Source organism: Berghia stephanieae, chromosome 4 (assembly GCF_034508935.2).
Source record: "Berghia stephanieae isolate SIO BIC M18660-M18661 chromosome 4, UCSD_Bste_1.3, whole genome shotgun sequence".
Lineage (NCBI taxonomy): Eukaryota > Metazoa > Mollusca > Gastropoda > Nudibranchia > Aeolidiidae > Berghia > Berghia stephanieae.
The window spans coordinates 28,811,795-28,839,349 of record NC_088363.1 but is presented as its reverse complement, the minus strand read 5'-3'; the positions used below and the strand labels follow the sequence as shown (position 1 = coordinate 28,839,349).

Below are 27,555 nucleotides of genomic sequence, written 5' to 3'. Positions count from 1 at the left end.
ACCAATTTGGGACCTGAAATGGACGCCCAGTCATCTGGGCACTCAACAACGGTCTCAAAAGATTTCCCAAACGCCAACCTCCGCCTAACGTCAATTATAGACCTCAACAACATCAATGACAAAAACCTGTCTATAGATAGATCGAAGTTGACGTAACTCAGGTCTTTGTTATTGATTTTTACCATCCACGATTATGAGTAATTCTCACTAAACGGTATTAACCAGACTATACACTTAAAGGTTACACATAGTTTTGTGTGTTGGTCCGTTATACTTCCGGATGGTAATCTTGTGAGTTTCTTAGCCAAGCGCATACTATCTATAATGGAATGGCTTTTCCCCCCGTGCCCATTCGGTTCTATGTTACCATGGACTATACAATGTTGGTTGTAGTTGTGGATATAATATTTCACTTGAGTAACAAAATCAAAAGTTGAGTCTTATTCTTGCTGAAGATTTGCAAGTTTGTCCTGATTAAGACTTACTTTGTCTTGGGTGCTCTAATTGTAGTTCCAAAACTTTTTACTATCCCATTTTCTTCCTTTTTACTGGCGCTGAGATGACGTTAATGTGTTGCAAGCGCCGTAAAACCCTTAAAAACAAAACAAACCAAATCCATTCAGTGGTATACAACAACAACAACAAATCAACTCCTCTGCCTGGTCCCTTCTATATCTGTTCTTAACCTGGGTCGTCAGGCTTCTAAAGGGGTCGGGGACTGCAAAAACAATGGCGCACGGAGCAACTGGGAAATTTTTTGCCGTGTTTGAGCCCAGGTTATTTCCCTGAGCGCCCCATTCGGAGGGATGAGTTAGTAAATGCATTGCTCGGCCACTTCACTCTACGCACACTGGGATAAGTTTCGACACTATGGCCATGAAGCTCTTAAGGACTTACTTTGTTTTAGTAATTTTGGTGGTAGCTCACTTGAAAATGCACTCTGGCAACCAGAGTCTACTTAGGCCTATATGATATCCTTGGTGGCAGCCAATCGGTTTCGGTCGAGAACTTGTCTCATGGGCACGTTCACTTCATCAGTTGGGGATTGCCACCTGTCCAACATGTACCCGTTGTTGTCAAGAGCCCGAAACCGCAGAGCATTTGGTTGAACGGTGCGTTGTGACAAAGTTTCCGCGACCGTACACGATTGCCCATAATAATTTAGGTTATCAGACCTGCAAACATGTAGAACTTGGACCATAAAATCAGTAGTAGTCAATGACTAAAGTCTTGGTCAACCCTACATGATTTCCCAGCCAATCAAATTGTGTGGAGGCATTCACTGCAACTCTTATCAAAATGGCTGCTGCCGAACTTGATCGACAAGGATGGTAAGTAAGAAATTAATAGATCCAACAAACTTAGTGACATATAGGTATATCTTATTGTTTGAAAACAAACATAGTTTCATTTTACGAGTGCAGTTTATATCTCTTCACCTCTTATGCACTCGTTCATGCTTTTTGAATTGTAGCAGTCAACTCGCCACTTGCTCAGTTCCCCGTTCCCCTCTCCTCTCCTCCTCACACAACTTTCACTTACTCCCCTGCAACTCTGCAACCCTCTCACTCTCCTTTAGCTGTCAACTCCTAGATACCTTTTCATATTATGTGACAATTTAAATTTGGCACAAAGATAAATTGGCATTGGTTAAGGAGAGAGGTCCCTACCACCATCTTGCTTTGTTTACAAACAATTGCCAGATGATGGCCTACCTACTAATAATAGAGTAAAGTCAGTTTGAAAGTGTTCCAAAGTCCCAAGTCAAGTCCAAGACTCCAAACTTAAAATTAAGGCTGTCGTTATTCTCAGGACACGGACATGTCTGCCAATAAAGAAAACTGATTATTGTCAGACACCAGTCAGCCAATAATAAAAAAAAACCTGGACCCTGTCTGGCAATAACCAAAAGCCTGGCCTTTTTGTTATTCAGACACATTTTCTCATTTTCATTTATTAAAGGAAGCCGCTATTTTCACCATTATACGGTGATAATGGTATGGGAAACTGGCGAAGGAGGCCGACAGTTACAGACACGTATCTCTACTGAGCTGTCTTTACAAATTGTTGGAGCGATCCTATAAAACCGATGGGGGCTGGTCCTAGACGCTACCCTGCCATCCGAGCAGGCAGGCTTCTGGGAAGGGAGGTGCACCACGGAACAGGTCATTGCCCTTACAGAGCATATTGAGGCAGGGTTCGAGATAAAACAGCAAACAGGTGCTGTATTTATAGACCTATCGGCGGCGTACGATACGGTCTGGTGCGAAGGATTAATGCTCAAACTTGCAAAGATCATAAGGTGCAAAAAGACTTTGAAGTTGTCCTCTTCAATCTTTGGGGAAAGACAATTCCACATCGCACTGGGAGATGCTACGAGTAAAGTTAGGAAACTGAAGAATGGGGTCCCTCAGGGTTCGGTACTAGCGCCAATGTTGTTTAACGTTTACATGTCAAACACTTCCTCCCTGAGGCTGGGATATGCGGACGACTGGGCACTCGTTACTCAAAGTAAAGTAAGACCCGTCTCGAGAGAGTACTCAGCAAGGATGTCACCAGACTCAAATCCTACTTCGACAAGTGGTACCTGAAGATGAACACTTCAAAAACCGTGGCACTGCATTCCACCTATGCAGTGCATGGCACACCCGCAAACTGAACTTCCTCGTCGGGGACCAGCCACTCCGATATTAGCCGCATCCAAAATACTTAGGGAATTTGTTTATATCGTGGGCGAATCCCTAGGCCTAAGTGTTCGCCCCAAATTTGACCACACCAGACAAGAAGTACAAATGGAGCCTAGATTAAAGTCATTGATAAACGAGTTGAAGTTGAATTCTAAAGTTATAAAAAAGTCGTGTTTCACATATTTTTATATAAATTTTTAAGTTTAGAGGAGCTGAGAAATTGGTTGACTTTGAAGTCATTAATTTTGCTTGACTTTCTGGTAATGAAGTTCCAAAATAGAGCTTTGAATTTATAATTTTTATTGGACACTTTCATTGGCTTTAATCAGAGCTACCTTGAATTACCACTTTGTAAGAATTAATTCAGAATCCTTTTCTTTTTCTTTTTTTTTCTCCATTCAGGCATTTGTCGAATGATGGATTGGCAAAGTGCTGTGATGAAGGGAAAATACACCAAAGTGATACAATTATCAAAAGAGCTCTTGATGTAAGTTGTTTTAATTATATAATTATAATTTGCAGTGGGTTTAACTGATCATATATGTGTTATAATAATATAAATATATATATATATATATATATATATATATATATATAATATATATATATAATAATAATATATATATATTAAATACATTATTTCTATTGTCACTTTTTAAATAAAGTTGTAGTCCTTTTGAGCCATTAGGCTCTAGGAGTTGGAGTTTATCCCAGTTTCTGTTTCTGTGAAAGGACGAGAGTAATTGCTTGCTACTTTTGGATAAGAAGTTGTTAGTCTGTCACAAAGAACTTACTACCAGATCTATCAGGCCCAGCTATCCAATCACGGATGGATGGGAGGTGTCAGAAAGAAAATTCAACTTCACCTGGGATCAATCTCTTTCCCTTGCCTGTTTGACTATTTTTCTTAGAATTAAACAGAAATATCCAAACCTTAACAGTTTCCAATATTGGTTCAGTTCAGGTATTTTGCTTTATTTTATATCATGTTTTTTTTTAAATGGTGTTTTTTTTTCTTTTTAAAAGAAGGCAATGTAAGTTGTAAGGGATATTTTTGTACCTTTATTTTATGAGGATACACGTATAATAATTTACTGTTAAAAGATAATTAGACTGATGTAAGTTTCCATGCGTTTCATTGCAAAGGTTTCCCTATACATTGCTTGTCCATTTATTTGTCTGTGTAAGGTGTTAAAATCTACACAATCTTCTTCTTCTTCTTCTTCTTCTTCTTCTTCTTCTTCTTCTTCTTCTTCTTCTTCTTCTTCTTCTTCTTCTTCTTCTTCTTCTTCTTCTTCTTCTTCTTCTTTTCCCTCATGATGTCTTTATGGCTGAAGGTCAACAAGATGCGGGAATGCTGTGGTCTTCCCAAGCTTGTATTGAGACCCATAGAGCTTTGATTTTAGTGTCGTCCTCTCGGGCCAAATAGTCGCCCTTTGCTCATTTTACTTTGTACAGTCCTGCAAAACATTTGTGGCATCCTGCTTCCCCTCTCCACATTCACAAATGTCTGCTTAATCTGATTTTTACTTTGATTTATTAATCTTTGATGTTGGACTGACATGTATTTAACTAAACTTTTCCTACAGTTTGATTTGAAAGATATAGGAAGCAAATGGCTTCCTGAAGATATCAATAAAGGAAGAGTTGATTGTGTGAGTCTGAATTTCATTTCCTCTTGTTTTAATTAACTATGTTTCAAATGATGATTATGAGTCTTACGATTTATTTGTTATAAAGGAAGATATTAAGTACTACTATATATTTGTATCTTAAACTGCTAATATTATTGCAACATTTTAAAGCATAGCATGAAATAGTCAGCGTTGGATAAAAGCCATACATATGGAATTGTATTTATAATGGGTTTTTTTCTTCTTCCTGATTTAGTGCCAAGCAGTTCCTGCTTTATAACATGATTTTATCAATGCCTATTTCTCAGTTGGAGGGTCCTGCAGTATTGCAGGTGTCAAAGATTCGAGTTGTTTCTGCACCTAAAGAGAATGAGGAATCTCAGACAGCTCCTCGACTTTGCCGCGTGTCTTTAACTGATGGACGTACAACGTGCTCTGGTGTTACTCTGGAGGCTATCAAGGGAATTGGGTATGTCATTGATATGCATGTCTCCCGTGGTGGGCAGAAGGTCACTTGCTGTTTCTTCTATCCCCTTATACCTGTTATCCGAGTTGCTTTCTGTCTTTGTCTTGAAATGGGATTGCTTGGTTTTGTTCTGGCTCTTGTCAGAGTGATTGGCTGAGAGGGAAACAGTTAAATGTACAGTATTGGTTTTGGGAGATGATTTTTTTTTTCTTTTAAATTTTCTCTCTGTTATGTATCGTTAGTTATGTTTTCTTTTGGGATAAATTCTGTAAACATGTGAGAGTATTCACATTGGTGGAATTCTGTGCTAGTGTCTGGATGAGACTTTGAGGTGATCTCAAACTACACTGGTGGTGTGCTCTTGGAATCTACAACTTTTCCCTATTTAAACTATTCCCCTTTATCTTTCTTTTTCTTGGGTACCTTTACATGTAATCTTAGAATTTTTTCATGATCGCATATTTCCCTTTTTAGTGGCACTGAAATGCCCTAAATGTGTTGCAAGCACTGTAAAACTCTTAAAAACAAAGAAAAATAAAAACATGATATGCATGTGTTGAATTTCAAATTCCCTTTTGCTCATTGTGTCAGCTTTCACAATATCGCTGAATGTCTTGAGACTATTATTGCCTATATTTGTTTGATTGTTTGTTTGTTTGGGTTTTTTTTTTTTCAAATACCTATTTTGTAATTATTTTGTTAATTTCAGACCTAACACTCCACCCGGTAGTAAAATTCTTCTGTCTGGGCCAGTAGAGGTTGAGAGAGACTTCCTGTTACTGACAAGCAAAAATGTAAAATTCCTTGGAGGAAATGTGGAGAATCTGGTCGCTCCTTGGGAGTTGAAAAAGGTACAAAAGTTAGAGCTTAAAAAGCAAAAAAAAAAAAGTTATTTTTTTCATACAGTCATCATAGACCATTATAAAATATTATTCAGATTGCTCTCGTTAAATTTTTGTTTTGCAATTTTTGATAGTCCTGTAATTTCTTTAGCAGCTGAACTCTGTTATTCAAGTATTCTCTTTGTTTTGTTTTGTTTTGTTTTTTTTTCCAGGGATGTGAGTTGGCAATCATTAGACTGCCAACTGTCCCAGATTTATGTGTATATTTTTACTTTCATCTAAGTCTTTTTTCCTTTTCTTCTTATTCACCATTGAATTGAAGCTTTTACATTTATATTTCATTATTAATCACTTAACGAGCTTTTCGCGGTAATTTGCTGGTGATAATAGTATTATTCAGTGAGCTGTCAGATTAGTTTAGGGTGGAAATTGGTTTGTCTTAAAATATTTTTTTTAGAATAAGGGTTTGCAAGTCTGAATCATTTGACGATAATCTGATTCTTTTTTTAAATGGGTGCATCCAACTTTCATTCACCCCTGTTTTGTTTTTTGTTTATTTTTCTGTTTTACTTTCAACATTTAACAAAATGAAATAAATGAAACTGTTTATCATTTGATCCAAGTTGGAATGTGCTTCCAACCCCCCAGAAAGAAAAAGACAAACAAACAAAACAAAACAAACTTGTACACTTTTGTTTCAGACCCTAGCACAGCAGACCTTGATCCGCAACAAATTGCAGGATGGAGGTCCTCCACCATTTGTACCCTTTGGATCCAAGATTAATAAAAGTGAACCGATTTTAACTAAGAAAGGTAAAAACCTGCTGGACATTGCGAAGAGCCTTTATTGCATTTTTATTATCTCAATTATTGGTTCAAATTCGAATCAAATGTTTTGTATTTACATATATTATAGAAACATATATTATAGAAAAAGCAGCTTTATGATGCCACTGCCTAATTGTTTATACCATAGATTGACCAGTTAATTGCAGTTCTCTAGAAAAACTGTATTTAAATATTAGGCCAGAAAACTCATCCTTCAAATATTGATCGATTTAGATGACTAATCTTCATGGGTGCCAGTTTTCCGGTTCATGCCGGAATTCCGGTTTCGCGATATCCCGAAGGTTTCAGTGTTAAAATGATCTGTAAAAATTCGAAAACATGATTCAGCCACCTTTTCAGTGTATGGAGGTTGATTCGTGAAGCCGGAACTCTCTTTGGTCAAGGCCTCGGTATAAAAACAGTGATGAAATAAGAGAAAAGTTTAGGCCGCATTTTCAGTAGGAACATTTTCAGGTTTGGCAAAGTGTCGAGATTTTAGTTTCAGGTTTCAGCACTTCTTCCTGCTGGCACCCATGCTAATCTTGCCAAAACTTGTTAAAGACCTCAAGAAGTCCCACATTTGAGAGTTTTTGCCAAGATGAGAAAATTTAGATTGATCGATGTTTGAAGGACAAGTTTTCTGGCCTAATTTTTTAATTTATATCTTTCCAGAGTACGGCAGTTAACTGGTTAATTACAAAAGTCTTGAACTGTATTAATTTACTTTTTTCACAAGTTATTCTCAAAAGAACATTTCCTTTTAAAGAATCTGTTATGCTTTTATTTGTCTAGATTTCAAATCTTTGGCTTCTGAAAAAGACAAAGATGCATCAGCAAGCGATGATAAATTTCTCCAGCAAAGACAGGCTACTATTCAACAGGCTCTACAGGCTAAATCGAGTGGGCAGGGGGCCAAGAGTTCATTTGGAGGACAGAAACAGGTAATAATGTGTTTATATAGTGACCTTTTATGAAAGTTTCTTTTTTCACATTATTCGTATTCCTTTTTTTTTTTTTTTCTTGTTTCCGTCTTTTTAACATTTTGATAGAAGCAGAAGCAAATGTGAATTGTGATGCATATATTAACTCAAGAAACTTTTAAAAAATGTTCTTTGTGGTAAGGAAGAATTAAGCTACTGATTTGTTAAATTTTAGGAATCTTTATTTTATTTTCTTTTTCTTTCAAATGGAGCAATAAAATAGCATTTGCCAATCAAGATTTACTAACCTTGTCCTCCTGATTGGCTCTTGGATAAGTCACTTTTTGTGAGAATTTGATTGCGTCGACATGTCTTTGGATAAAGAGTTTTATTCAGTCGAGTGAGATGTCGAAATTTTTGAACATCACATGCTGTCAATCTTAACTTCTATCAATCAAATGCCAAGTCTGTTGTCAACATTGGCATTTGTAAATTTTTAAATTTAATTGCACAGTTAGGCATAGAGTAAATTGGATGGTGAATCGTTCACATGATTGCTCAGCACATATCAATATTATTTATGTGATTGTTTAGCATTTGGATGCAATTTAAGGCTTGGGTTGATCTTGAAGGATTAATTAGATGCAGTATGCTTGGTTTCCCCTTCTTGTGTAATATTGCTCTCATTGGTTGTGATATGTGTGTGATATTCTATATAGATGAGAATGTTTATTTTATTTGGGTTTGAGTGAGAATTTTTTTTTTTTTTTTGTTTTATTGAGGCCTGGGAAAATTTTAATTTGATTATTTTATGTTTTGTCCACAGTTAGTGAAGGATAAGGATGTAGCGCGGATAATGGAGATGGGTTTTTCAGCCCAGGATGCCAACAGTGCACTGAAAATGAGTGGAGGGAATGTACAGGAAGCCATCAACAGTCTTGTGTCAGGTCCACAACGTGGAGGCATGGGGGGACGGTTCCAAGATAGGGCAAGGCCTGGTAAGTGTCTTACAATAGGGCACCTAACTTTCTTGACTTAGTAGGCTTGTCTTTGTTACAAAAATGAGAGATGCTTTTATCGAAAGTTATGAATCTCAACATCTTTTGGTCGTGTGCAGGTTGTCAAGATTTTCAGTTAATTGTTAGTTTATTTTTAGACTGGTCTTTAGGTATACATTTATTGTATTAGACAGCATTGTTGCAGGGAATCCCCTTGTTGCAATTGAAAGATAATACCCTCATTTTCTGTATTTTGGGGTCTCCTCGTTGTTGTTATTATTATTATTATTATTATTATTATTATTATTATTATTATTATTATTATTATTATTATATTATTATTATTATTATTATTATTATTATTATTATTATTATTAAAGTGACTCCAGGGTTGTTTCTTTTTCAAAAGCCATTTGTCATCCCTGATTTCTAGAAATTACGGATCCATACTAGTTTTTGATCAGACATTCATACTATTGATATGTAAAACAACTTCAGGTCCAAAAGGAGGTGACGGTCGTGGTGATAGAAGAAGAGGCAACAGGGACCAACGAGATGATGATGATGATGAGGATAATTATGTCAACCGACCGAGTGGACCAGCTACACTGTTTGACTTTATAGAGGCTAAGCTTTTATTGAAAGAAGGTACATTTAGTGTTGCTGTTGAATCTTTATCATTATGTCTTCCTCCCAAATGTCATACACCATACTTTTTTGTTTTTTTGAAAGTAGTTCCTCAAGAGCCATACAGCCTATGACTTGGGAGTTTATCCCAGTTTCTATGGCGTTAAAAAGGCATTAGCATTTCTTATTATCCCTCTGTTGGGTTGCTAGTCTATTGCAATGTACTTTCCACCAGATGTAACAGACCTCCGCTGTTCCTTGGATGGATTCTGGCCCTTTTGATTTTCTTTTTGTTTGTTTGCAAGACAAAGCAGAGAAGTTTGGTAAGCTTTTTTGGTTTTCTACTTGCTAATATCACCCTGGCGAAATTACGCTGTCCTGCATTGTAATCACATTGAAGAATATCTGAAGACTAAAGATCGACTCCTTATGTGAATTGAAATTTTTTGAGTGATGGAATTATCTTGTTTGTTTTTACGACATCCTCATAGTACCGCAATGGAACGGCAATCTCATTGCTCGTTTTTGGGGTTTTGTATTTATTATTGTAGTCTTTACTTTTCTTGGAACCAGCTCTAATTCCAGTTATATTTTCTTTGAAAGGATTTAAATCTTGTTCCATTTATCTTTTGATTATTGCATGATTGTTATGTGTACATAATGAGACAAAGCTCATTGAAATGTAATGATTTATCATTTTTTTCAGATTCAAAGAAGACTGAAAAAGCCGAGAAACCTTCAGGTAGTTTTTCAAAACAGTCAGCACCATTATCTACATCATCCTCCTACACAACTACAACAAATGCATCAAGCTCCAACCACAATTCAAAGTATAACTCAATAGGGTCTCAAGACCCTGTGTTCAAGCATACAAACAGCATCAATAGAAAACAGGTTGGGAGGCCCAATACCTCACAGGGATTTTCTTCTTCAACAGAATCAACATCATCATCATCGAAATATCACAACAGACCGTCATCCAATTACTCTCATCGTGATGTTGGTGGTGATAGTAGATCACCAAATAAAGGGTATTCAGAATCTAATTCACCAGGTGATGATAATGGAGGTGATAGGCGACAACACACTACCCTACCACCGCGCTTTGCTAAGCAGAGGGTAGAATCTCATAACAGAGGAGATAAAGATGAGTATGATTCTAGACAGAAGGATCAACAGTCTGACTCAAGACAACCACTGGGGGAAAACAATAACCATAACTACAACCAACAGAGTAGATTTGGCAAATCTTATTCCTCTCCACCCTCTCGCTCATCAGATTATCAAGGTAGAAATCAAAGACAATCTTATAACACCACGCAAAACAGCAAAAATGTTGAGTCTTCTTCTAATACGAATTACGATAAGCCCTCCAGAGATCATTACACCCATCGTAAAGAAAATGCATCAGATATCAAGGACACATCGTCTGTACAGTCACATCAGCATCAGCATCATCATGAGCAACAACAAGATCATCATAGGTATTCAAACTCTTCTAATCAGCAGAATTATTATAACAACCCTCGAAATCAAGGGCATTATTACGAATCCGACCGTGACAGACATCCAGCAGATCAGCAGAATTATTATAACAACCCGAGGAATCAAGGTCATTATTACGAATCCAACAGTGACAGACATCCAGCGGATAGGGGTTCAAACAATAGGTATAATAACCGTAATGGCATGAATCCATACCAGAACTACCGTCAGCAACAACATCAAGACCAGCCATATCACCCACCACCTTGGCAAGACAGTAGGGGTCAACACTTTAACCCTAAACCAAGAATGGATAGACAGGTGAGAAAAAATAGAAAATCTTTTTTCTTTCTGTTCTGTAACAAAAGGTAGTGTTTGAGAGGCATAAGACCCATGGGGCCTGAGTTTATCCAGGTTTCTATAAATGTTAAAGGAACAATAGCAATCACTTCCTACCCTTTTGGGAGGATGTATGTCTTTTACAAAGTACTTCCTGACAGATGTAAAGAACTAGCCTCTCAATTATTTCTTGGTGATAAGGAGAAGGAGGCTCCAAATAAAATCTTGTCTGCATTTTTACTTGTCTCTCTCTCTCTCTCTCTCCTCTCTCCTCTCTCCCCTCTCTCTCTCTCTCTCTCTCTCTCTCTCTCTCTCTCTCTCTCTCTCTCTCTCTCTCTCTCTCTCTCTTTTTTTTTTTTTTCTATCTTCATTTATGTTTTTAGATGTCATCTTATCATAGAAAGATAGGTAAAACATTACAATAAGCAAGGGTGATGATCAACTCGTAAGGCAATTGTTCAAATTATTTTTAAGTTACTATTTTTCCTTTGTGTACATAGACTATGTTTTGCAAGTTGTTGGATATTCACAACCTTAATTTATAAACTGCATTCCACTATGTCGCAGTAACAAAGATATTGTAGTGTGCTTTGTAAAGTTAAAAACAAATATTTTCTAGCCTTTGGGCCAAAAATTTATCATCTCTTGATGTAGATAGTGGTATCATTAATATTGTGAGCCTTTGCTATAAGATCTTCAAGTTTTACAAGAGCCTTTTAACCCATAGTACTAAATTTAAACCCCCCAAAAAATTATATTTTTTTAAATCAATAAGTAAATAAATGAAAATAATGTTCTAATTTTTTTTTTATCACACGATTTCTTGTTGCAGTTTCCTGATGGAGATGGGTCAAGTTGGTTGTTTCAAGTGGGGGACCTTTGTATGGCTAAATACTGGGAGGATAACAAGGTAAGTTTCATGTATAGGTGGACACCATGCCTTGATATTTTCAAGAACTGATAAAAAGAAGGGAAATCAATTTTATGTTTGAAGTAAACTTCAAAGAAGCCTACCCCCCCCCCCCCCCCCCTCAATCCCAATATATACACACAAAAAGAAACCTACAAAAAAATAAATGGTAAAATAGTTTTCATAACAGAATATCTAAATGAAAAACAAACACAGAATGTCAAGAAGATATAATTTATAGAAGTATAAAGTCAGATGAAGGTAAATCAAGTACAATATGGCACATCTCTTTCAAATTATATTTTATTCTGATCATAATTATGAACCTCGCATTAAGTATAATGGGTTTTATATAATAGTGTCACTGTCATTTTTATTTAGAACTGAACAAGCGTGTATAAAAGATCTTTTTATCTTACACCTGTGCCTGCTCCCTAATTTCTCAATGTGTTATTTAGATTCCATCAGTCCAAAGTTTGTCTTAAGTTTTGTAGTGTGACCCTGATATGACATTTGCTTGTTATATTTTATTGAAAAATTAGATCCAGTTGCCCTCATGCCTTAAACGTTTAAAAAAAAAAGTATATGTGTTTGAGGCTGTGCCAAAAATTCGTTTTCGTAATATTCACCACAAAATTACCCCAATACTAAGTTTGTTGGAAAAACTAAGCAAGATATTTGTATTTTAATCAGTTTCTCTAGAGTTTTATTATGAAACATAAAGCAAAAAGTGTTGATCTAGGGCCAATAGAGTTTTTTTAAAGCGTGAACAAAGTCAACATTTTGTCCGCACTTTTTCGTCACTTTAAAAAGCGATCAGTACTATAATGTTGATGCCAAATCATCATATTTTTTTTTGTTTATTTTTATTATTTAACCAAGAGGAACTGATGTAAATGAATATCTTTCTTAGTTTTTCCAAATCATTATTATTGGGGTATTTTTGTGGCGAATATTACGAAAACGCTAAGCAATGTCTCTAATTTTAATATTGACAGTTTTTATTTATCTCCTATAATTAGTATTACAAGGCAGAGGTGCTTGCATTAGGACCACCAGGCACAACTATTATAGTTCACTACTTAGATTATGGAAATGATGAGGAAGTTCGAGTGTCTGAGGTGCGACCCATGCAAGGTCAAGGACTGATGGATGGAGGAGGTGGAGGTGGACAATGGGTGAGCTATATTTTTATTGTTTTCTTTTTCCAGCTAAAACATTTTTAATGTGTTACCGTGGTGCTAACCTTATGTTAAGAAATGTGTATTCTTACGCATTTTCATTCATTGTATGCATTTTGCTGAGGATTATATGAAGTATTAAATTTCTATTGTTTATTATTATTTTTTAACATTCATGCATGCTTTTTAATTACTTAATCTCTTTAATCTGTTTCTTGACCTAGAAGTTCATATAAGGAGCTTGAACTAATATCAGATTTATACATGGATTCTAGAAGTCAATATCATTTATATAGTCTCTGAAGAGTAAGTTGATTCATTAATTTAAATATCGATTATAATATTGCTGGTATGGTCTTAATTGCCCATCGCAGATTTAGCATTAATTATTGTTTTTACAGGATTGTACGCATTTAACAAAAACTTTTCTCATTTTTGCTCTTCCATTATCATGGGCTAGGGTTGGCAGCACTGTGTGAGATTTTGCTTTTTATACCTGTGAAAATATTAATTACTGTATTTAACTTACCCTGTGAGTTGTGGAGGTATAACTTCTAATGCTTTTGAACCCTTTCTCAAAGTTTTGTGGTCTAGTTCTGTGTTTTAAATTGTGACCATTTGGTCTTGCCCGGGCCTTGTCGTCTAAGATCTTTTGCTGGGAGGGAAATAGAAGTATCTTTTTGTGGGAGATATTTTTTCCTTTGAAACCATCTCTCTATTATTTTTATACTTAGAAAAGAAAAATGAGCAAACCTTCAGAGTTGCATGGCCAGTTGAGTATATCAGAGTTGTAAAGTTTGCTATTTTTTGGATACGATGATAGTTTGCAATGTACTTTACACAAGATCTAAGACCCAAGTACCAAATCACTGAGGGGTCAGCAAGAGCCTCGTCTGCATTATTGACAGATAAAGTTCCCTTTGCATATGAAATTGTGCTCTAACAGCTGAACTGACAGAACTTCCGATAGTATTCTATCCCGTGGATTGAATGAGCTTGGAACCTGTTTGAATTAGTTGCCTTCGTCTGACAATCTTTAGACTATTTCAACACTTTTATTGGTGTTGATATTAATGTCTTTAGTGTTGCAAAAGCACCAAACACCCCCCCCCCCCCACAAGCTCCTATTTTCATTGTGATTTTACATAAATTACGAATATTTTGCTTCATACTTGTATGATTATGAGCCAAGAGCTATGTTTAACAAAATGGAAATGAGTTTTCCACAAATTATTTCTGTTATAATTTTCGTGACACTCCATACACAGGAATTGTTAATAATTGATTTCTTTTTGATCCAACAATGTTGAAGAGCTCTATGACATTTTTTTTTTGTTTACATTATGAGTAGCCTCTACTTGTGTTCAAATTTGGTGAGAAACAACTAGCCTCATATGTATTAAAGATTTACATCTGATAGATTTTGTTTTTATTAAGATTGAATCCAATGAATTTTTTTTTTTTTCAAAGCAGTGAATTGGTTTTAAACAATTTCCTTTTTGTGTTTGTTTTAATATTTTCAGGGTTACCATCACCATTCATCCTCTGGCGGCAACATGTCTAGAGGTGCTGAATTTAACCCCATGTGTTTTGGAGACGAAGGCCATTATGTACCACCTATGCAATTCACCAGAGGAGGCCAGGGAGGCTATGGGAAAGGAAATGGTCCACGGAAACCAACGCAGTCTTTTTACACACCTCCGAAAATGAAACACTAGCAATGAATTTCAACTTATTGACTTAAGAAATATTGGTATGACCGGAAGACAGTTATCTGAATTAATTCTCTTTGGTTCATATGAATGGAAAACAGAACAAAGTTGTTTGATTTTCAATTATGGTGAACTCGAGAGAGTCAAAATAGTCACTTGATTTTGAATTGAATTATAGACCTCTTGTTGAAAGCTCCTCATCCTAAAGATTGCATTAGATTTTTAGATAAAAATGAACTGAGATTTATTTAAGTTGTAAACAAAAGACAGGCATGAAACAAGAAGGATCAGACAAGGTTGCCAATTTTCCGTATATTTACGAAATTCAGTATGTTATAAACCCACAGTCTACTTTCAAATACCTGCGAGATGGAGGGGGGGGGGGGGGGGTGGGGGAGCAAGTACATAATACCTTTTTACTGGAGTCCAGTGCTCAGTAAGGGGTCTGTCAGTGTGTTTGCGTAAAAGTTCAGTCAATTTTTTACCTCCTGAATTGCAACCCTGATCAGAGGAGCTCTGACTGGAAAGGAAAATTAATTCAAAATTTAGAAAAGAGTGAGATCTTATGTTATCTGTCCTATGGCAATAGAATGAAGAAAATAACAGTTGACTTTTGGAGTTTGGAAGATTTTGAAAAACTGCTTGGATGGGCGGTGATGGAGGATTAGAAGAGGGGGGGGGGGGGGGCATTAATCTGAAAGGCATTGACAATCTTGGCTACAGCTGTTGCTGAGACCATTATGACAAATAATGAAAGTTAGCTGCAATGCTCATTATTGTTTTTATTACAGTGAATAAAATGTGTTATTTAGTAATACTTCTATGTAAATGTATAAAAGGATATTGCTTTCAATTTCTAAGGATTGACTGCATGAGGGGCCCGATTGTTGAGAGAGTGAGCATATTACATGGTGTGAAAATGTTTCAGTTTAATGAGATAGTATCCAGGGCAACATCTTAAAACTATTTATGTTCAAAAGAAACATAATATTTTAAAGAAGTTGATTTCTGGTCTTTTAGTTGTCCTTGTTTTTGTTTTTTTTTATCTTACCTCATAGAAATATAGGCAATAGGCTGGGCTGGTGATAACATTCATATGGAACTGAAGGTAAAATTTTGGAAATCATCAAAAGATTTATTTATCAAATAGACATATCTGTAAAATGAGATGTACCTTTTTTAAAAAAAAACCTGAATGATACATTTGCATATTTAATTAGTAGTTTCCATTTTTAACCATTTTGTTTATTCAACATTTTCCGTGCGTCAAAATTCTCTGAAAGCAGAAGTGTTGTAAGAATCATATTTTCCAAATGAATAAAGACTAAACTAAAACTCAGAGCTGCCAACCTACCGCAAAAAATGCGGAATTGTACGCATTTTCAGCAATTGTACGCTTGTACGCATTTCCCCCAAGATTACACCCATTTTCAGTGTACAGAGTCACTTCAGTTTTCTTTAGTTTTAATAGCCTGGATGCTCGTATCGCTGTTATCTTAAGCTTGCTGGATCGTATTTTTGACCAATTATGATCTTCATGCTGGGAGGTAGAATTCTGAAAGGATTGGATTATAGTCTTGGGAACATCATTGTTGCTGTAATTGAGCTTGTGCGGTATGGCGTTATGTAAGTATACCTTATTGTACCCATTTTTATGAAATCTCCATTTTGAGGTCCCATTGTACACATTCTAATCAGATGGGGTTGGCAGCTCTGAAAACTGCATTTTGAGCAACAAGTCAATAGGTTTCAATTGATTGCTGTTTTTTTTTTATGCAGTAAAAGAATATAAATGGCTCTCCTCTATGCCACTGTCAGATAGCTTGCAATGGGTAAGAGTGTTTTTTGATTTTGTTTATGTCTAACTAGCAAGCAATCTAGTATGTTGATAATTGAAGCTCAGATTGCATGAACAAGAGTGAAAGTTGTGATAATTGATTTATTGTTGTATGTAATGCAAGATGATTCTGCTGTGATTTAAAAAAAATTTTAATTCTTTTCTTCTCTTATCCTTTTATTTTATGATCTGCTTAATACAGTGCCTGTCCACCCACTAGCGATTGGGTAGCTGGGTCTGTTTGATCGCGATAGATTGCACTTTTAATCCCTGTCAGAGCCAATACCCATTGTCTCATATTAAATTTGCAGAGTAAAAACCACTGTTAGATTTAAAATCATCTGCCTTTTTTTTTTTTACCGGTACAGCAATGACAGAGTTCCAAGCATCTTAAAATTCCTTAAAACAAACAAAACCAAAACCAAAAAATAAAATACAACTAAAAAAATTTATAAACATACTTTTTTTTCTTACATTTATTATCGGTAGTACTATCTAGTGGCAATGTGCAATTATGGGTGAAGAGGAGGGTGCCACAATTGATGCAACCTTCGTGTTACCTGCCATTATTGTACAGATATATTATTTGTTAAGAATTTAGGGCATTAATAAATTATGATTATCGACACTGTATTTGATTTTGCTATTTTTGTTTGAAATGTAGAGCATTAACTATGATTGTTATTGCTTATGTATTTTGTTTCATGTTACAAAAATGATTGTGCCTCTCAAACGGTTGTCTGAGTGAACGATTTATAACGCGCGCACACACATAATATGTATGACAATATATATATGCCTTGACATTTATTGTATTATCATATATCATCACTTTTTTTTTTAAGAATTAAAAGAAAGTACCATCCAATATATAAAAGTACAGATAAAACAAAATTGTGAAGCGCAATACCTTCTGAAATTTATGAGTTTTCAAATAGTGACTGGTACATATTCGTTTTTAGGCAAATTAAATCAACTATGTTCCTTGCAGTGCATAACAGCAGTTCTAGGCTGGCACCGTTTTATTGGGTGTCTCAAGGTTTGCTGTAAACAAGATAGGTAAATATAAACAGCTTACTACACAAGGTGACATATTTCATTTTTTACGCACATCCGCACATGCAGAGGATCGAACAGCTTAACATGACTGTCAAAAGTTGTTTTTTTGGCAGTGGAAAAAAGAAATAGAAAAGTGTTTTGTGTTTTCGTCATTTGACCACGTTTATTCAATTTATTCAAACCATCCAACCAACAATCCTACTCCTCAGCCTTGTATTGAGCTGCATCATATACCCATATATATATTATGGATGAGGTTGGCAACTGGGCAGAAAGATATAATTTAATTGAAAACATTGACAATTATTTGTAGGAAATATCTGAGATCCATAAAATTGTCTCTTTATCAATCATGGACTGATCGTGAGGTGAACCGGAAATTAGCACAAATACGAGCAACTTCTGTGACATCCATATATGTGTTTTTATTTTTAACACAGACTAGGATCTTATCTATACACGAAGTGGATACAAGTAGTCCTGCATTTTTGTCTTAGTGCGCTAGAATTGAGGATTACTCAGTCCAATGGTACGAAACCAATAAAACTGTCAGGCTCCTGTTTTGCTCTTGTCATCTAGCTCCCTTAGTTGAGTACATGTCTTCTTTCCTTTGTTTCATAGCTTCCTCTGTAATTGCAGACCTGCCTCTAATAGACTTAACAATTATTTAAAGAATTTTTGGTGGACAAATAGGATCTGTTCCTCCCGATTGGGATTTTTTCAATCAAAATTTTTGGGCAAAGTTATTGAATAAGTTGATATTTTGCCCAGTGTTATCAAATTAAACGAATGTAATAATTCACCTAAATTAATGTGGAAACTTTTGCATTTTGAGTTGATACATATTGTTTTACTCAAATTTTGATTTTTTTTTTTTTTTTTTTAATTTAGTCTGTGACAAGTCTGTAATTGTCTTTGCCGAAGACTGAAATAGTTAAATCACTGTTGTTTCTTTTAAAAGTTTGGACACTGTCATATAGAAAGGCCATAATGAATTTATAAAAAATGGTATCTTTCATTGTATCATTGGTTCTATGTTATCATATTTGTATGACCACATAACTGTTCCAGTTGTAACCTTCTCGCACAGTACACCAATTTTCAGCATTAACGTTCCTTTGAAAGCAAAACTGCTGATACCGATATCCTATTTGTTACCCCCCATCAGTTCAAACCTTATAATATTATGGAAAGTGATTTTGTATCACTGTAACGTTATGTTTTGGGAATAAAAACCTTTATGTTGTTCAACTCAATTCTTGTATAGTATGAATCTGATTAGCACTGGCATTGTTTACTGCCATTGTGTTCTTAACCGTTAACTGCTGTACTCTGGGAAAACATGTACTTAAAGATTTGGCCAGAAAATGCGTTTTTCAAATATCGATCGATTTAAATGACCTTCATGACAAAATTGCTCAAACCTGGGACTTTTCGAAGTCCCAGGTTTGAGCATTTTTTTCCAAGATGAGGACCCTTTAAGTTGATCGATATTTGAAGGACGCGTCTTGTGGCCAAATTTTTAAAAACATGTTTTTCTAGAGACGGGCAGTGAACATATAGATACTTGATAGGTTTATGTAAATATCACTTTTTCATGATGACTTATAATGGTCTTTAAGATTATGAAATAGATTATGTTATAATGTATATGAATAAAACTGGTTTCATCCACTAACAGAGCTCAATTTGATTTAATTTTAAATAATTAGAAATCTTTTATCCCGTCTTCTTGTAATAACTTCATTGTATTCAATGTTTGAAAAAGCGAAATAGGAGTTGACAGGATAACATGCATATTCTTTGTGAAGAATAGAAGCATTCATCCATCCAACTGAGGGTATCTGGGTAGGGTCTTTAGTCTTCCCATGGTGGGCAGGGAGGCACTTATTATGTCTTTTATCCCCTACATCCGTTTTCTGATTTGTTTTCTGTTTTTGTCTTGGAATGATATCGCTTGGTTTTGTCCAGTCAAATGTATAGTTATAGTTTTGGGAGATTATTTTTCTTTTTCATTGTAAATTATCTCTCTGTTATGCAAATGGTATATATTTTCTGTTTTTAATATCATATCATGGCAATACATGTAATATCACTATTGAAAACAACTTCTGGGTGGGGTTTCCGACCTCCCATAGTGGGCAGGAAGGTACTTGCTGTGTCCTCCATCCCCCTTTATCTGTTTTCCAATGTCTTTCTGTCTTTGTCTTGGAATCAGATTACTTAGGTTTTGTCCTGACCGTGGCTGGGACTGGGAGGGAACCAGTCGAATGTATAGTTTTTGATATTTTTTTCATTGTAAATCATCTCTCTTATATAGTTATTTTTAAAAAATTTCTTAACATATGATTTGTAAACATTTGAATGTATTCCTCTTAGTGGGGACTTTGTGCTAGTGTCTGGTTGAGCCAATTAGGTGATCTCAAACTAAGTGCACTGATAGTGATAGTGCGATCTTGGAATCTACTTCTGTTCCCTATTTGAACCTATTCCCACTTTGTTTTACTTTTTCCTCAAGTCCTTTTAATTGTACATCGAGAATGTTTTTACTATCCCATTTTCATCCTTTGTACTGGTGCTGATATGACCTAAATGTGTTGCAAGCGCCGTAAAAACTTTAAAAACAAAAACAACTAAGTATAGATAGAATGAAGATGTCACTCAGGTCTTTGTTATTGTTTTTTTCCGTCCACGTTTATGAGTAATTCTCACTAAACTGTATTAATCAGACTGTAAACGGCCAAGATTAGACATAATTGTGTGTATTGGTTCGTTATATTTCTGGATGGCAATGTTGTGAGCTTCTTATCCAAGCGCATACTATCTATATACTCTTGCCTTGAAGAGGGGGGGGGGGGGGGGGGGGGGAGAAAGTGAATGTGGGTGTTTAGGATCAACTGCCTTGTTTTCTTTCAAGGTTTTTACAGCACTTGCAACACTCTTACTCTTAGACCATTTTAGCGTCAGTAAAAGGAAAGATCAAATCTGCACTTAAAAGCAACCACGACAAGGGAGGTTGGTTCAAACAGACGGAAATGGATCCAAAAGCAATCCATCCATATGTTTAGTTTCAGATCATCACAAATTCCCACATGATCCCATGGGTACAATCAGCAGATGATTACCAAGTGCATATCAGTTAGCAAAAAAAAAACATGTTATACTGAAGAGCGATGAAAGGGTCCCTGTGGTGGGCAAGGTCACTTGCAGTATCTTCTATCCCCCATATCTGTTTTCCCTTTCCATTTTGCTCTGTTTTTCTAGAGATTGCTCGGGTTTTTTGTTTTTTTTTCCTGGTCCTGGGAAAGAGGCAGTCAAATGTATAGCATCCTTTTTTGAGAGATGATTTTTTTTTACTGTAAATCATCTCTGTTATACTTTTATAATTATTGTTTGAATGCACAGTACATCTTTGAGTGTGATCTTTCATACCGAGATTCTTTACCTGTGCCTGGATGGGACTTTTTTGGTAATGTCATAAGTCACATTGGTGGATTGTTCGTGGCAATTTCAATTCTTTTATTTGAACCAGTGCCTTTTATATTATTAGCTTCAGATCTAAAACTTTTCCTTTTTCATCTTCCTTTTTACTGACGTTGATATGACCTACTAGTGTCGAAAGTACTGTAAAACCTATAAATTTTTTTGCTTTTTATATCGCGCAATATGATATGACACCTATTAGGCAATATTACATTTTCTTCCGACAGAGACAATGCTGTTAACAGCTAGGTACTCACTTTACACTTGAGTAAGGTGAGAGAATGTGAATAAAGTCTTTTCCAAGGACTCAACTTTGCGCCAAGCGAGGCTCGAACCCAGGACCTTCTGATCCTAAAGAGAGTATCATACCACAAGACCACATAGCTGCACATAAACAAAACATACTGCCGCTTAAATGGCCTAATTGTAAAAAATAGTGTTGAAAGCGCTGTAAAACCCATATAAAAAATCAAACATCTAAGTAAGACAGCAGGTATAGTCGGATTAAATCAAATTATCTCATTCTAGAACAAGGACACAAAGAAGCATGGAAAGGACAAATGATGATATAGGGGATAAAAGGAACTGCCAAATATAATCAATAAAAAAAGAGAAAGAGAACTTAATAACAGTGAGGATTTTTATTCCATTAGTGAAAATATAATATAAATATAAACCTGTAACCTGTAAACTCTTACAAAAACATTTAAGTTTAAGTGTCGTATAATATTAAACAATCTCAACATAAATGTCTAGAAAAAAAAATATTCTTGAACAGGTTAAATTGAAGCCACAACTCAAGGCCCAGCTTATCATTTTGATAAAACTAAGAAGCTATTTTTTATTATTTTAAAAAAAATAAAAGCATAAAAATTTTTTTAAAAGCCTGATATTGACAACCTTTGGAAGGTTAGTCTGACTGAATTATGTGCTGATTTGAGACAACGATCAAGGGCTAAAATCCAATTTTATCTGATATGTATGTTTAACTTTATTTCTTTAGTTTGAAAAAGCTAAAGACGTTTAATCAGCAACATGATGGGGGCTGTAAAGATTTTCCACTTTAAAAACTATACAAATTCGAATATTGATAAAAAATTTTACAATTTTTACAAGAATCGACACTTACTCGTAAATTTAAAAAAAAGTGTTAGCAGATCATCTGTTTTCAAAAATGTCTTGAGATCACAGCAGTAGGGCTTTTTGTTCAAAATCTCTCTCCACAAGATAGTCTTGTTTTTAGCCCGGCTTTGGTTAAAAGATCCTACTGTACCAAATCATAGTCTCTGCATGGTAGTGGTAGCCCTCTATAAACGTTTTCTATAAGCAGATTCCATTTAACTGAAAGTATCATTTGCAGTTGTCAAGAATATGTTGAGCAATAGGACCCTTTATTCACTCATTTTTATATAGATGAAAGTAAAAGCCTTCAATCGTTACAGTACAGTGGAACATCGGTATAACTGATGGTTATAACCGAGTCCAGTTATGTCAGATTTCAAGGAAAATACCCCAAATGGCCTAATATCACTATTTAAATGATGTAGCACAGAGTAGTAAGTAGCCTATACACACACACACACACACAGCTTTTATGAACGAGCCCTTGCCTCGCTCTCGTTTGCCTTTAGTTGTAGGTTTACCTGAGCGTTATGTAATCTATTTAATTGTATTTTGAGATATTGAGTGGGCTTCGCGTGGATAAGGCTCTTAAAAGTCCTGCTGTCGCCAGTAAAAAAAATTTAAGGCAGAGAGAGAGAAAAAAAAAAAAGGAGATTTTAAAGATCCCTTTTATAACCGGTCACCTATTATATCGAGGCCTATTATACTGAGGTTCCACTGTATTTATGATCAGACTGCTATTTACAGACAATTAGGTCAAGCTGGGGGTGTAGGGTATGGAGGGAGTGGTAGTACCTTTCGGTGAGAGACAGTCGCATCTTCGGATGGTCAGGATCCACTGGTCCACACCTGCATATCTAGCTCATGTCTGGCTCCTAGAAGCTGTAGTGCACGCAGCGGCCACACCCCGGGACCAGGTCTCGACTGACCTGCGAAACGACATTGAGTGACTCGCGTAGTAGGGTAGAATAGGTAATGTCTCACCTTTTAGTGCACAAAGTCTGGATATGGTTAGGTAAAAGTAGGCGTAGACAGCAAGTCTGTGGTAGACAAAGAGGCGCGTCTGAGACAAAATTAGATAGCGGCTACCACCGTGGAAAAGGGGGAAACCTTACCACGTATCATTCATAGTTAGTCATGGCTAGTCAGAGATATAGTGTTAGAGATGCTTGTGACGTGATCACCCAGATAAGGAGGTCGAGGCACATTATGAAAATGTAAACAAGGCCCTCAAATGCATAAAATCAAGGGACATTGTTGTCGTAATGGGGGATTTCAATGTGAAAGTTGGAAACGCAGCAATCTCACCATGCATGGGAAGTTGTGGTCTAGGAGAGTCCAACGAGAGGGGTGAACGTCTGGTCCAATTTTGCGAGTCCCACGACATGACAATAATAAACACCATATTCAAACAACCAAAGAGGCGCCTATACACTTGGAAGAGCCCAGGAGATATATACAGAAACCAAATAGATTATTTTCTCATCAAAACCAGATTCAAAAACTGTGTGACCCAATGTAAAACTTTCCCGGGTGCTGACATTGGATCGGACCATGTTCCCATCATGGTGAAAATAAAAGTTAAATTAAAAATTCCCAAACAGAAAAGGGACGAACACATAAAGTACGACCTAGCTGAACTTAGAAACGAGGAGCTAAGAGCGAAATATGCTGTAGAAGTAGAAAATACGTATTTTTGTCTTATGGAAGAACAAGAAGACACAAATAAAGAAACAGAAGAAACGTATAAGAGTAGAATTGATAAACAATGGTCCTCTCTTAAAGGTGCAATAACAACTACAAACGAGAAAATGCTAAACAAAAAATCTAAAGAGGCAAAGAAAGAATGGATGACGAATGAGATTTTGAATCTTATGAGAGAACGGAAACATTCAAAGGGCACCCCTAGGTACAATGAACTGGACAAATCAGTAAAGAAAAAGTGTATCCAGGCTAAAGAAGACTGGCTTGATGAAAAGTGCCACCGTATTGAGAAGCTATCACATGAGAGAAACCCTGGACCAATGTTTGCTGAAATCAAGAAATTCACATATAAAAACGCTCCATCTGGCGGTTGCATCAAAGATAAATCAGGTAGACTCCTCTTTGAGGTGGAAGAAATCGCCAATAGATGGAAAGAATACGTGGAGGAGCTATTCAATGCGGACAGAGGTGACAACCATATACAGTCCTTTCTAAGGGGACCCACAATCCTAAGATCAGAAATAGAGAAAGCCCTATACTGCATGAAAACAGGGAAGGCAAATGGAATAGATGGGGTGTCAACAGAAATGCTGCAAGCACTGGGTGAATTTGGTGTTGATGTGATAACGGACCTTATGAATGAAATATACGAGTCAACGCACATCCCAGAAGACCTTCGCACTTCTATCTTCATACTGCTACCCAAGAAAGCGGGTGCAATTGAGTGTTCGGACTACAGAACAATCAGTCTTATGCGCCATCTACTGAAACTCCTCCTGACAATAATCCTGAAAAGAATCTCGTCAAAAGTAGATCGTGAGATTTCAGAACAGCAAACTGGATTCAAAAAGAACAGTGGCACCAGGGAGGCAATTTTCGACTTAAAAATCCTGTCAGAAAAATACTTAGAGGTCCAAAAAGACATATATGCCTGTTTTATCGACTACTCAAAGGCATTTGATTCTGTTAGTCATCAGAAACTTATCCAGGACCTTGTGGCAATAGGTGTGGAAGAGAATGATGTGGCTCTAATCACTAATCTGTACTGGCAGCAAAAGGCTCAGATAAAAGTGCAGGCAGATACAACAGATGCAATTGAAATCAAGAAAGGAGTGCGCCAGGGATGTGTTATGTCTCCTTGCTTGTTTAATTTATACACAGAGTCTATTTTTCGGCAAGTAGAAACAGCACAAGGGTTGAAGGTTGGTGGCCACAACATCAACAATTTACGTTACGCTGACGATACTGTCCTGTTGGCGGAAAGTAAGGAAGACCTACAGAAGCTAATTTCAAAAGTGAACGAAGAGAGTAAAGAAAAGGGGCTGTTCATGAATGCGAAGAAGACAAAAACAATGGTGATAACAAAAAAGAAAAGAGCCCATAGACATAGATATAGAAATAGAAGAGTGTCCAGTGGAACAAGTAAAGGAGTTCACGTACTTGGGGCAGTTGGTAACATCCGATGCAAAGTCTGACAAAGAGATCAGGAGACGAATAATGCTGGCTAAAAATGCGTTCATGAAACTAAAGCCAATCCTCAACAACACAAATATCTCCATCAGAACACGAATGAGATGCACCAAATGCTATGTGTGGTCCATTTTCTTTTATGGTTGTGAAACGTGGACACTAACCGCACAGACAGAACAACGTATTGAAGCTTTTGAGATGTGGACGTACAGGAGAATACTGAAAATACCTTGGACAGCAAGAAAAACAAACATCGAAGTCCTCGACCTAATGGGCCAAAAACAAAAAGAACTTCTTTTGACTGTGAAGCACAAAAAGCTGTCATATTTTGGACATATGCGAAGACATGATAGTCTCGAAAAAAGGATAATGGAGGGAAGAATTGAAGGAAAGAGAGGCAGAGGAAGACAAAGGAAATCCTGGACAGATGGCATTAAGGAAGCTACAGGACGGCGCATGGCAGACTGTAACGAGGCTGCAATGGACCGTGAAGGATGGAAAGCCATGACATCCGACCTCTGGAAAGAGATGGAACCCGGGTAAGGTAAGGTAAGGTCAAGCTGGGCAATTTAGAATATGGTGACATCCAGTCATATTTTTAGGACGTACGTAGATGCCCTCAATGTAAATACAAAGATATACAAGTGATTCGAAGCTGGATGGAATAATGGTAATAACTTTTTACTTGTGTTTTTTACCAACGTTTACCTCACAATCTAATCATAAACTGTTGTTGTGTGGGAAGACTCATACATTTTAAAATGGGAGTTATTGTTTTTGGATTAAATCTAATCAATTAAGAGGTAGATAAACAGCAAGCATTTTGTCAACATGACTTAATATTTAAGTTATGAATTTACAAGAAATACGTAAATGGTATAAATTCAAAGCGTCATTAATTCTCCCTTCAGACTAGAATGGTATTCAAGTTAGAGGTAAAGTTGATGGAATTTACAATAAAAAATGAACAACACTCAACAAGTACTAAACCTGGGCTGACAACCTCTGGCACGATATAATCAAACACTTTAGAAGATGGAATTGTTAATGTATGTTACTTCACAATCAAGAAAAGTTAGAGGCGTTATAGCATCTGGAGGTTTTCTCTGTTGTTTGTTTGTTTGTTTTTTCAGGGTTTTATGGCATCTAGGTCATATCAGCGCCAGTAAAAAGGAAGAAAATTGAATACCAAAAACATTCTAGATGTACAATTAAAAGGAATTGAGGAAAAAGTAAGACAAAGGGGAATGGTTCAAAAATAGGGAAACGATGTAGATTCCAAGGACTCCGGTCAGGCTCAGGGAAAACTAAGTACTGTAATCTCATTCCAAGACAAAGACAGAAAGCAATTGGAAAACAGATACAAGGGAAAGAAGACACAGCAAGTTCCTTCCTGCCCACTATGGGGAGGTTTTCTCTGTTAAGCAGATGCAGGTTTAGAATTCGAAACAGAACATATCTTTACAGCAAAAAGTCAAATCAAGTCATTTCACCAGAAATATGGAAATGGTTTAAGGATAATAATTTCCTAGTTTCAAAAACAGTGCTTCAAGTACAAACAACGCAAATTTGTGTGTGTGTGTGTGGGGGGGGGGGGGGGGGGAGAGAGAGAGGGAGGAATTAGTGGATTCACATCATACTGGTGACACCAACATTAAATTTTTAGTTTTCTTACTTTTTTTTCTTTTTTTATTAAGTTTTGACTAATAAACATCCCAAACAATGTTTTAAGTCCCGTTGATACTGTGTGCAATTATATTTAGTAATAGAAAATTGTGTAATCTGCAAAATTACATAAGCAACAAAAACATAAAAAAAGAAATTTCAAAATGCCCTAACTGAAAAGTAATAAAATGGCTACGTTACTATGTACTCCCTTCAATGGTTTATAAAGTTAAACATATATCATTCCAACAAATTGAAATATCAACGTACAGTGGTACTGATGGCCACCATTAGATGCTCAAACTTCAAAACTCCTAGACCCTTCTGTGGCATAATTTGAGGCAAGGACTGTACACATTGAGGTACCCATAGTTAAGCAATTGGTATAGTTCTCCACTCTTCCATAAAGTATAAAATGCTAACTACGAAACCATTTCTATTTGAAATGGACCCCCACACATCATGTTTCCTTGTCCATGAATTGGAGTTGCATTTACAAAAACCTTTCCCATGCCTTTCCTGAATGTTATCACTTGGAACAACCTTGGGTACAATGGGAGTTTGGCAAAGGGCGATTTTAGAATCC

General features: G+C 36.2%; 2 protein-coding genes across 3 annotated transcripts; both read left to right on the top strand.

Annotated features, from left to right (window-relative positions):
• The first annotated feature begins 1,274 nt into the window (after positions 1-1,274).
• Positions 1,275-16,914, top strand: LOC144970374 (tudor domain-containing protein 3-like). 2 transcript variants are annotated; one of them, XM_078909942.1, is made up of 13 exons: positions 1,275-1,331; positions 3,090-3,174; positions 4,277-4,342; positions 4,630-4,790; positions 5,497-5,638; positions 6,331-6,442; positions 7,250-7,398; positions 8,204-8,375; positions 8,874-9,023; positions 9,709-10,808; positions 11,659-11,736; positions 12,759-12,914; positions 14,441-16,914. In XM_078909942.1, exons 1-13 carry the CDS (start codon positions 1,300-1,302, stop codon positions 14,633-14,635), a joined length of 2,598 nt encoding a protein of 865 aa, XP_078766068.1. In that variant the 5' UTR covers positions 1,275-1,299; the 3' UTR covers positions 14,636-16,914. The 2 variants fall into 2 exon arrangements, with proteins under 2 accessions (XP_078766068.1, XP_078766069.1); XM_078909943.1 differs by lacking the exon at positions 14,441-16,914 and having other exon boundaries at positions 12,735-12,851.
• Positions 16,915-16,980: 66 nt separating this feature from the next.
• Positions 16,981-26,323, top strand: LOC144971741 (uncharacterized). The gene is made up of 5 exons (XM_078912815.1): positions 16,981-17,037; positions 20,931-21,022; positions 22,012-22,055; positions 23,319-24,454; positions 26,216-26,323. Exons 1-5 carry the CDS (start codon positions 16,981-16,983, stop codon positions 26,321-26,323), a joined length of 1,437 nt encoding a protein of 478 aa, XP_078768941.1.
• The last annotated feature ends 1,232 nt before the right edge of the window (positions 26,324-27,555 follow it).